The following is a 12,109-nucleotide window of genomic DNA, read 5'->3' on the forward strand; positions in this document are numbered from 1 at the left end:
TTATATCTAGTTTCTCCAATCAGAGTACAAGTTGCTGACAGGGGTAGAGACTATTTGATACTTTGTTCTATATACTCAGCATCTTAGTTCTTAGCATACAGCCAGCATTTAATTTATACAGGAACCATACCTGAATGCTTAATATCACAGCATTTGGGTACAGAAGCATGTTAAGTAATTCTACCTCAAAATCAAAATCTCTTTTTGGTTGCTTCTTAGCAACAATCTTGTCTGAGGTTTGAAGGAATTTTGTTACTCAATAAACTCCTCTGCTCAGAACTTATAACTAGGTTATAATTCAAGTTTTTAAGTAAAAATCCTATTTTAACCAGGAACGCTTAAAAAGAGCAAACTGGAATGGGAAATGGTGGTGATGGTCAGATAAGCCATAACCATATATCCTATTGCAAAGAAGAAAAATAGATGCTGTACAAGCCATAAGCACTAAATTTATTGCCTCAGATAAACAGCTTGTAAATAATAATGTGCCTTAAGCTACCGAAGTGGCAATTTATAAAATCTAGGTTGTTTTACTAAACTCAGGGTAATCCCCATTTTCAATTTTAATACAACCAGACTTTTCAAAATGAGCACAAGTCAACTCAGGGGTGTTCTTGGAACTATTTCCTTTATAGTAGAACCCTAAATTTAGATCATACAAAAGACACTGGAAAAACCACACATATAATTCCAAAGGGCAGTTTCCAATTTATAAAACCAGAACTCTAGATCTAATACTCAACCCAATTAATATTTTTTCTTCATGGTGTGGCTGGAAATAAAACGATTTCATGAGTAGTTTCAAAAAAACTGTGTATCTTTCCATTTTGCATGACATGGTTTCATATACAAATAAACAAATGCCCTGTCTGCAACATTTTTTCCTCTTCTTGAGAGATGAAGCCTGAGATCTTAGAAAGATCCCAAACATGAAGAAATATGTAGAGTGTAACAAAATCTTCCTCAAATTGCCACAGTGATTTTAAATATTTTTTTACTAATTGTAAAAACTACTTAATGGGCTTTCAGTAGTCACAGAAAGAAAACACACTGGAAATTAACATTTCCAACAGGAATAAACTGTTTAAAGAAATGTACATGAGAGATCATTTACCAACTCATAAGCACATGTTTTAAAAACTGTTGAAAATGACATACTGAGAACCTAAAAACCATCGTACTTCACTTTTCCCCTTTGGAAAGAGATGAAAAACAAAAATCTCATGAAAAAGAAAAATTCTCTTCAAAATATTTGATCCCATTTAAAATAAAGCAAGGAAACCTAAGTTGTATTATACATTTAAGAAGTTGTGCTTGTATTAAGCGGCCAAAGCCTCACACTTGATTAATGTTGGAGGGAGGGGCTGGAAGGGCTCAGAAGGCTGGCAGGGCTAAATGGACAATGAAAATGGTTAAGAGCTAGATCTTCCTCAACACTGCCCATTCACCTCCTGAAGTTCGTTGTAGCTACCTAATTTTATAATTAAATAAATCTCCCTGTGGAAAAAGAAAGAAATTAACTATTTTGACTAAATTAGCTGTCATTCCCAGTCTGATGATACACTTTTTTGTTATACATACGAAAATATTCTTAACTTGGAGCTTTAGAAATCAGTGTTTGTAATAAGCAACATTTTTATACCAGTTGAGTTCTTCCAGCACCATTAAATCACCACTAAGGGTGAAGGCTATGGCTAAGAGAAAACGTCAAATTTTTGCAGGTCCAAATCCATAACCAGGATTTTAATACTTTGGCTCTCACATTAAAACAATTTTTTCAAATTTTAAAACTTAAAAAAATCACAATACCAAGTAGAACAAAAGTTCTGGCCTGCAACTTTGTTAATACAACACTTTGGTGAGGAGAGGAAGCTAGTTAACAGCAGCAGAGTACCTAAAGACTTACAATCAGAGAAACATACCCCAAAACATTAAAAGCCCTCACCCTATTAATTATAATGCATTTTGACCTCTAAAAACCCTCTTACCTGTTTACAAGAGTTTATACAGCTGTTTGCCACTGGAACACCACCTTGCAGAGTATAAGCGTGGCATCCTTTGTTGATAATCACCTGTTGCCTAAGTAATCATCATCCCGCATGGAGACAGACAGCACTAGGCCTCTTCCATCCGAGGTTAAAATTCAAAACAAGCCCAACAAGCCTGCATTTCAAGGTGGTCTTCGTCTGCAACTAGTTAAGTTTAAAACTGGCAAACAACAATGGTGTCTGAAGCCAATGGTGCAGCACTGCTGGCTTCCTCTTGAACTCCAGCGTTGTCACTGTGCACCGAAGTCTCCTGCTGCAAACAGGGGAGTTGTTCTCCTGTACTGGAAACAGCTTCCAAAGCTCAGGAGCCCCTGTACAGGATAATGCAGGAACTAAAGGCAAACACTTTTTCCTCCTTAAGGATGCCTCCATTTTTTCCTCACAATCTGTACTACCAACCGAAGTGACTGGGCCTGAGTGTGCGTTCGTACCTATGAAACCGTCACGGTGCATGCACATCCAAGGCATGTGGAACCACAGGTCAAATAAGGCACAGATACCAAGTAACGGTTCTAATTACAAACGCTAGCTCTCAGGAACTCTTCATCCATTCAGAACTAAACCCATCACTGCATAACTCTGGTAAGAAGCCCCTGAAGATGGAGGAGCTCCTCAAATGTGTCAGGAAAGGCTTTATTAACATCATCATTAACATTTAAAAAGCAAGCGGAGCATTTCTCCTTCTTTTGGCAATTTGGTGCAAATGTTAAGAGCAAGATAAAGCAATTTCAAACTTTTCTTCAAATTAAAAATGAAACTAAGGCCAAACGTGATGGGTGAACAAAATAAATCAAAACTTAAATTTCAGCAACTCCGGCTCTTCAAACCAGCAAAGCCCCCGACTCGTGCACTGTGGTGAGGCTTACGGTGCTTGCCCCGGCTTCTTGCGTGCCAGCAAACAGCACCATTTCCTCATCAAGTTGAGGACTGAGAAGCAAATGATCCCCTTCACTGCAAACAAAGGGGGTCACAGTAACACTAGTGATCCTTCAGAATTGACACACTGTGATAGTCAAAATGATGGTCTCCCTGCTTCTTGCTCAAGACATACAAGATCTGAGCAGCAGCAAGTACCCCCTCAGCTGCAAACAAAGGGGTCAAAGGTTTGCCGTCAATTCACTTCCAGGCAGAAAAACATTTTCCTCAAAAGAAACAATTTATTTAGAATAAAACAAAAGCAGCTCAACTGTGAGCGCACGTTTGAGTGACAGCTACTTTTAAGCTGTGTGAGCCATAAAAAGGGTTTTTCTTTTCCAGAAATCTTGTGTACACAGCACAAAGCAAGGTCATTTTTTTTCCACTTAAAACACCGGCATTGGCATCACAATAGCAGATACACAACTTTAAGCTGCCATTTTAGTAAAATGCACAAATACTAAACAGATTAGCTTTCTTCCATCAAGAGGCCCATGTAAACTCCACATAAGCCACAACTTCTCTTCAAAAAGGTCCATTAGAGCTCTGAATTCCGTATCTTCATCCGTTGTTCACCAGTTTTGCTTGCGGGGGGGGGAGGGGAAAAAGGTTATTCAGTACAAACGTTTACAATATTAAAAATATATATATTTCCCCTATGCCATTATAGCTGAACATAACATTAACAAGACCTTCCTGGATAGTCCACCTTGACTTCAAAAAGCACCAATAATACCCACTGGCACAAACCTTGAAATAAATTTACTGTATGAATAGACAACAAGTAGAACAATAGGGTGGATTTTTTTTTAAAGACTGCAGTTAAGTGAGGATTATAGGACTGAAAATATCCTTGGTACTCATGTAACTGAGTAAAACATATCAGAAAAAAGCAATTTTACAATCAATTTATAATCAATATATTCTAAATATAACTTAAAAAATGAAACTATAACAAGGTGGAGTTTAGTCAAACTTTTACCCCCTCTATTTTCATTCTGTAATTTATACGGAGCAATACAGACCTACTCCATTACTGTAGAAAGGGGTCAAGATAAAAAGCCTTTTAAAAATCCACCTTCATCTGTGTTACCAAAGACAGCAGCTGTTATTTTCTTTTAAGAAAACCCTCATGCAAACAATCGCTAAACGGCCAAAGAACACTGTAGGACTTTTACTTTCCAACTGTTTACATCATACATATAAAGTTCTTCATTAAGCTAGACAGTTCACCGTGGTTATCTGAAATCGCTTTCTCCCTTTAGACACATCACTATAACCAGAATGTTAACAGGGTCAGCTCCATTTCTCTTCTTGTTCTCATACCTAACTCCTATCTCCAAACCAAACACTTGGCAGAGACAGAAAAAAAATGTCCAGAAATTCTCTCCAAAAATTTTTTCACAAAAAAAGGTCATTAAGGCCCTCTTCTCAACAGGATTTCCTAGTTCTATTACCACAGTTTTTGGTGAGTGGTTCCTATAGGGAGCCAAACTGCAGTTCAAGCTGTACCTGCAAATGAGCAATTTCACTGTGTGAAGAAAGTGGATTTAAAATCAAAAAGCCAAAAAACAACAAAAAAATTGTCAGTGAAAACCTGCTCATAAAATAGTTTTTAAATAAAACTAAACAAGTGTTTGTCTCAGAAAGCAACACACACCTTACTTTTACTATTGTATCTCAAATGATCTGAGTTAAGAAGGTCCAGAGTATATATATTACCTTCAAAATGTGACAAGAGCTTACACCAGCCAGAGGATGGACATTTTAAGATATAATCCTTAAAGGGAAAACTCTATCTACTCTCAGGTGAGAGTCAAAATATACATCTTAAACCAGGAATTTAATTTTTTGCGTGGAAAACCCTTTATAAGAATCCCAGTTATAACCAACAAAATAATATTAAAAAATTGGCTAGGAGCTGAATGATTAATTTTTCATAAACTTTGAAGTTGTGATTAAAAATCTAAATTAGTTTGATGGGTTTTTTTTTTTTTACCAGTAATACTTAATAAGTCATTTAATGATATCCTGAAGAAATTCTTTCCATTCATTTGAACTGAGTTCCAAAAAAATCAATTAAACAAATACATTTTTTTAAAGTAAAAGAAACAATTGGTTGTTACAAAGAACATCCAATGTTGAGATTACGAAATTCTGGCTAATGAGAATTAAGAACCAGATAGTTTTAGACATTTGTTTTCATTACACTCTGAAGTTTTAAGTAGTTTACCAATATTATGAACCTGCACAACAGAATGAGCAACACAAATTAAGAGATTCATCTGAATGATGGCACTCTGCAGGTACACACCAAACTAAACATAATTAGTTATAATACATACATTTAGACATGGTATCAAGCCACTGTTTCAAAAACACTGAAGCACAAACTGCCCAGATCTAACAAAAGCCACAATGTCAGATTAAGGTTCAAACAAACATGGAGCAAAACCCAGAGTACTCTGCTCTTCGGTAAGCTGTCACATCAACTTAAAAAAAAAAAAAAAAAGAAAACCACACACTTTGGATTAGAGTAAAATTAGATGTCACGGACTTCACTCCCTAAAAGAGTAAAATCATTTGTCCAGCCATCTTATCAAAAGATATTCAAAAGTTAATGGTTAGTGAGATTATTTAAACTGGAAAAAATGTATCTAGCCACAAATTGTACTTTGACCCCACTTATGCACAGACTGCACACTTGCATAAGTTTCTGAACAGGTGTCTACTCCACATTAGCATGTCAAGCAAAGCTTTTTAAAAGCAAAAAGGACCAGAAGTCTTAATTGTAGGATTTCAGGTATTTTCCCTACAGGCACACCAAGGACCTTTGTGCTCATAGCCTAGTATCTTCCTTCTCTCAAAATGGCTAGTTTTTCCAGTTTAAAAACAAAAAATACAAAAAATTCCAAACTTAAAAAGAAAATTTACAAATGCATAGTGAAAACCAAAAAGGATGACACAGAGTGATGAGGCTTTCATGCTGACATGCATTAGACACCTGTCATAACAGACAATTAAAAATTACATGACGTTTCCCTGGGTTATTATTGGTGCTATTTCAAAACTATCAGCTTTGATAACAGAAAGAAAACAGTTGGGTTCTGCCAGGCTTTCAAGAAGTCACTTACACAGACTAGAAACATGACCATGATCCAAAGGTCCTCAAGTTTCTAATCATAATTAAATATTAAAGGCCTTAGCTAAAGTCCTCAGCATTTAAATCACGGGGGAAAATATACCTACAAATGACCTGAGAAACTAGGGGTGGGGGTAGATGAAAAAAAAAGACAAACAAGGAAAACACCCATTACTGTTAAGCAGCAAAAACCCTTGTTAAGAACCAGAAGTTGATATAATCTTCAGTTTTGGAAAAAAAACTGTCAGGATGGGCTAAATTATTTTGTATTAATTCCAGGTGTCTGAGAAAATAAACCACTAAAAAAGGGTTTTCCTAAACTGACATTTCAATTCTCTGTGGTTGGACACCAGTGAAAATATAAACACAAAATTTCAAAGATATTCAAAATATTTTCAATAATGTAATGTCATCGCTAGTGTTTAAATATGAAAATAAAAATACAAGCAAAATTTGGAGAGTATGTCAAAGGCATTTCACGATGACATAAAAAAATCTGCAATCCAGCTATGGCTGATTAATGCCCACTGAAACAAAAGATGACTTATGAGCCTGCAGACAACTTTTCTTTCTATTATTGAAATCAGAAATTTGAATGGATACAAAAATAAAAACTCATCTCTGATGAAAAACACAAGTTTTGAAATATGCACAATTAAATTAGAACTGTACCTGCTACATCTCTCTGAAAAAGTCAGTGAAACCACCACCACACACCAACGACTGACCAAAGAATTCTGATTTTAAAAGCACCTACTCACTTCCTGCAAACTAGTGTAAGCATAAGACATATGTGGTTTGTAACATACTCCTCAATTTTTACTGAAGTTACTGCTACAAACCAAAAGTGCATATACAGGATACAGAACTCAAGAGCCAATGATAAAAATGTGTATGTTAAAGCAAACTCTCTGGGAATAAACCATGTATTTTAAGAGAAATACTCAAATACCTGAATAAAATAATCACAATGCTGTATGATTTACCAGCCTATACTAATGAGATCCCTGATCAAATTTCAGCCACACAAACATTTCTGGTACAGGAATTATTTACCTACATACCAATCAAGCCATTTTTAGGTGTATATTATCACCTTTATATAGTCAGTGGGCTCTTTGTTTTCCAAATTCTGACTTTTCAAATTTCTGGTTTTGTAACTTGGAGGATTTTTTTAAGCTTAGGGTTAAAAAAGAAAAAAACTGCAGAAAAAGAGGAAACAAGTTACTCATAAGAGTGGGAACTCCTAATTAAAGTAAATCCATTTGCCTGCTACCTTTAGGGCATCCCTTTCACTTAAAATAACAGCTAAACTCTCCTGACTTCTATTTTAAAGAAGTTTATAAAAATATAAAAAAGAAAAAAGCTACAACTAAACAACTAATTAAAAAGAAAATTTCATCCAATGCTGTATCCCATCACACATCACAAAACAGGAACCATGTCAAAGTACTAAATACAAGTTACATATGGACTTTAAGACGCACCACGGACAATGATCATGACCAGGTAATCTTCTTCAGATTTGGCCAGTGCCTTGGCAGGGGAATCCAGGAACTGCTGGGAGAACTCACAGGGTGGGAAGGCATGAAGGACTCCGGTGTTTTCCTTGTCTTTGTTGCCCCCCACAGGGAGGCTGATCACCCCAGCGGCCTGCTTTTGCTTTAAATAGGACACGAGGTTCCTAAGTGGCCTCTGAGTAGAGGTGGCAGTGTCTGAGGTGGCCGAGGAAGAGGACCTGCTATCAGAACTTCCAGGCACAGCCAGAAGAATAGCATAACCATTGGGCCCTGCCACTTTGATGCGTCGAGTTACTTCATCCAACTTGGGCTGGTCCAAACGAAGACGCTGAGTGATCTTGAGCTGGGCCACTTTGCCTCCAGTTGAGCCCTCCACAAGAAGACTACTAGCCACCTGGAGGTCACCCTGCAACAGATGCATGTTGGAAGGAAAGTTGCTGTTCTTCAACAGAAGCATGCCCTGCCAGGCCAAACAGAGTTTGGGAGAGGCTGCTGCTGCAGGGGCTGTCCCACCATCCTGTTTCTGGGAAGGGGACTTCAGCTTTGATGAAGCAGTGCTGGTGCTGGGTGCACTCCCATCAGACCGGTCTTCTTTTTTCAGAGGGCTTTTTCCCTCAGTGGAAGCAGCTGTCCGGTGCTTCCTATCCCGTTCAGCTGATGCAGAGTTTTTACGGTCTCGCTTGTCACCCTGGCTCTTCTCCAAACTACCTCGTCGGTCTCTGATTGGAGAGGGCCTTTCCAAGAGAAGACGGGAAGATCGATCATTGTCACTGTTGTAGCGATCCCGGCTACTGCTCAATTCTGGACTGCGGTCAGGAGAAGGCGCGCAATGACGTTTTCGTGGACGGTCACTCTCCGGGGACCTATCCAGATGCCGTCCCCCACTCTCCTCAGGCAGCCTTCGCTTCCTAGGTTGGTCTCTGCTGCTGGGAAGATCTCGATCACCTCTGTCCCGGTCCAAGGACCAGCCATCCCGCCTGCGATCCAAGCTATCCAGTGGCTCATAAGCAGGCACAGCAGTAGCTGCAGTCCGAGTGCTCCGTTCACGAACTGGGGGCGGGGGTGGCACCCAATCGGAGTCAGGATAAAGGTCCCTATCACGATCTCTGTATAGTAAGGGTGGTGTCCTGTCCCGAGCACCCCTTAAAGGGTCAGGTGCCCGGTGTCCAAAAGCATCTGTCACCAGTTCATAATGAGTTAAGGGCAGAGGCTGCAGATATTGCTGCTGGTAACGATGTTCTGTGTCTGCAAAGTCTACTCTAAGGCGACGATCTGGGCCACCAAGTGGGAAGCCCCGCATATGGGTCCAGGCAGCATGAGCCGCATCCAGGCTTTCGTACTGGATATACGCCCAACTGTCACCTTTGCGGTAGTCAATGGTGCGTATGGTGCCAAATCGGTCAAACTCCCGTGCCAGGGCAGCAAGAGGCACCCAAGGACCCAGGCCACCTACCCAGAGGCGGGTGGTGGGTGTAGCTTTGCCATAACCAATTTTGATAGGATTCCGAATTATAATTTTGCCAGACATTGCTAGTTTGGCCCGGTGAGACATGTCTAGGTTCTCAAATTTGAGAAAGCCATAGGTACTGGTCTGGCCCCGAGAAGGCCTCTTGATATCTACTTCTGTGATGACTCCGAAACGGTCAAAAGCCCTTCTTAGATCACTCTCTGTCACAGTGATGTCTAGGTTGCCCAAGAAAAGCGTCCGGTTAGCGCGCTGATCATCCTCGGGTGAGATCTCATCCACTTCTCTGAAAGGAGCAGCACCTGCTCCAGCTCCCACCCTTGGCTCCAGACTGTAGGTTGGGCGTACTCTCTCATAGAACGAGTAGTCTCGCTCTCTCTCCAGGTCTCGGGGCAATGGTGGCGGAGGTGGAGGGGGCAGGCGGCCAAGAGCCAACTGCTGCAACCGGTAGTCTCTGTATCCCAAGGCTGCGCCACCAGGGGAAAGTGATCTCTGGCCTCCACCACCTCCTCCAGGGGGGTGCCGGTGACCACCTACAGAGGACCCGACAACACTGGCTGATGAAGGATAAGAATCTTTGTCTAAAGGGGAGCGGCTGCGGCGCCGGCTCACATACACAGCTTCTATCTTCAGGGGCCGGTCATAGAGCACTAGACGGCCTCTGGCATGCTTGGCCGCCCGCGCGTCCTCTGGCCGCCGGAAGTTCACAAAGGCTACTCGCTCATCCCCGCTGCCAGAACCCGAGAGATGACTGATTTTGACACTTACATCACCAAAGCGTTTGAACTCGTGAAACAGTCCGTCCTCCACCGCTTCGTCACTCAGCTGAGACCCCAACTCGCTTATCTTCAGTGTCTTGTATTCCCCGCCGTCCCCGCCGCCAGGAGCTGAAGAGGCGGCCCCAGAGGAACGTGACTCCCCGCCTCCACCCCGGGAGCTGCTGCGCGACTCGCCCCCGCCCGAGGAATTTTTGGTGCTTGGGGAGCTGTAACTATGCAAGCGGCTACTGGAGCTGCCCCCACCGGTGTCGTACTCGCGGCTACCACCTCGGCTGCTAGACTTGTCCAGATGAAGGCTGCGCCGCGACCCGCCGCCGCCGTCGGTCTTTCCACTGCTGCTCCCATTGCTGCCACCAGAGCCCCCTAACTTCTTGCTCCGCTCCCCGCGGGAAGTCGAGTCCTCACCACCACGGGAGCGTTTCGGCTTGACTGGGGAGCGCTCTTTTCCCTTCATTATAGCGGGTCGTCGGAGATCTTCTCCGCGGAACTGATTAACCCGCCGCCCCGCGCTCGTTTCACACAGCGGAACCGCACGCCGCCATCTTGGACTCCGCCGCGGCAGAGGGTCCCGCCCCGCAGTCTTCATTGGTCAATTAGCTCCTCTCTTCTACAGTCTCATTGGGAAAACTACTTGTCTGTCTTTACATCTCCCCGCGCTCCGGGAAGGCGCCCGCCCGACCACTGTTATTGGGTTCCCAACGCCCTAGTCAGAGTACCTCATTGGTTATATTCGTTGTCCATCTTAACGGTTCCTCGCGCCAGACTGTAGCTCCGCCCCCCGCACTCTATGGTCACCTGACCCGAAGTCTGGAGGCATTGATTGGACAAAAAGTCTGCCCTGTAACGGTACTTCTTGAGCGGTGAAAGCGGTGATCCCACCTCCTCATCCCTTTCATTGGTTTATGACCCCGTCCTTCAGCCTACTATTTGGGAAGTCGGGCCATATGTTCTAGCATTTTTTTCTGAGAGGCCGGGTCACAGCGATCTCGCGAGAGAGACAGAGTGAGAGACAGAGAGAGAGAGAAAAAGAGAGGGAGAGGGCTCCCTCCTTCTACCCCCTTCCAACTCCTCCGGCGGCTGAAGTAAGTTTAAATCTGATTGGATGTTGACGAGGGAATTGATAGGCCGAAGTAACTGTCCATCACTCGCTTAAAGGGGTAGGCCCATACACTGAGGAGGCTGCCTGAAGGTGAAAGAGTAGAATACGCGCTTGCTCTGCGACGTCAGTTAGACGTCGCGAGACGGTGACCATGAACGAGTTCCGCCTCCCCACGCTTTCTGCGTTCTCCTCTCCAACATTTGTTCCGTCCCGCTGCGTACTTGGTTGTGCTCTGGCCCTCGGACCTCAGAACTTCTGGGCTTCCTACTTCCTACCTGTGTGGGACAAGGGTCTGGGCAGGCTCTCCGGCTGTCGGGACCCACGAACCCTTCAGGAAGCCGTCGCGGGGCGCCTATCGGACACCATCTTAGCCCCTCTGGCCTCTGCGTGAACAGCCTGAAAAAGCCGCCCCCCCCCCACCCATGCGCCAGAAAGCGCTCTGGGGCCCGCGGGCCAGGTGGGCGGGGACGGGAGTTCACAGTTCACAAAGCGCCGGCTCACACTAACGTCAGGGGCGGGGCGGAGGCAGGACGTGGGCTCCTGCGACCCGCAGCGGGGACGCAGCGGAGCCGAGGTGCAGCCGTTGCTCGGGAGCCGGCCTTTCTGTGCGCGTTCGGTTTTCGCCTGAGTGACCCCGGGCAACCCAGGAGAGTCACCGACGCTCCCAGTTTCGCCGCCCGCGGGCGGGGTGGGGACTGTCGGGCCACGGCAGAGGGGTCAGGGCTTCCTGTTTTGTGTTGCAAATTCACGTGGATTTGAGGTTTTGTAGTCCCGTAATATAGCTACTTTTGTTTTTTATATGTACTATCCCTCCCTGTTGAACAATCGAGTGCAATTTACGCTCCATGCAGATGTGTCGCGTTTTTTTCTGTGGCTTCTTGTACGTCCCCCCACCCCGGGTTAGTCTATACTAGAACCCAGTAGAACAGCCACCTTTCTGTCTCTAAACCCATCTCTTTTCGTTCTTTCACTCGTTAACCGCTTTAAAACCCAACTTTCTTTCCACAGACCTTCATCGTATCAGACGATAAAGCACTTACGCGAGGTGCCGGAGACCAAGATGATAACAGGTACAGCCTCTGTCCGGCTGCCCACCGTCTGGTGAAGGGAGGTAGTGCTGAGTTCATCACAGGGGTTAGGT

The 12,109-nt window shown here is 43.5% G+C and overlaps 1 protein-coding gene across 1 annotated transcript; it reads right to left on the reverse strand.

Moving 5' to 3' along the window:
• Positions 1-3,181: 3,181 nt before the first annotated feature.
• RBM15 (RNA binding motif protein 15) lies at positions 3,182-10,738 on the reverse strand. The gene is made up of 2 exons (XM_081224081.1): positions 7,593-10,738; positions 3,182-3,547 (listed from the first exon to the last, which is right to left on the reverse strand). Exons 1-2 carry the CDS (start codon positions 10,453-10,455, stop codon positions 3,525-3,527), a joined length of 2,886 nt encoding a protein of 961 aa, XP_081080207.1. The 5' UTR covers positions 10,456-10,738; the 3' UTR covers positions 3,182-3,524.
• Between the last annotated feature and the right edge of the window lie 1,371 nt (positions 10,739-12,109).

The sequence above is a fragment of the Mesoplodon bidens genome (genome assembly GCF_964165515.1).
Source record: "Mesoplodon bidens genome assembly, chromosome: 2".
In the NCBI taxonomy this organism is placed as follows: Eukaryota; Metazoa; Chordata; class Mammalia; order Artiodactyla; family Ziphiidae; genus Mesoplodon; species Mesoplodon bidens.

Excerpts from the sequence above, each read along its gene's own strand:
- RBM15 (XM_081224081.1), bottom strand. The coding sequence starts at position 10,455 with ATGAAGACTGCGGGGCGGGACCCTCTGCCGCGGCGGAGTCCAAGATGG. Across the intron at positions 3,548-7,592 it reads GGTCATGATCATTGTCCGTG|CAAAACTGGTGAACAACGGA; the intron begins GTGCGTCTTAAA and ends CCCCCCCGCAAG.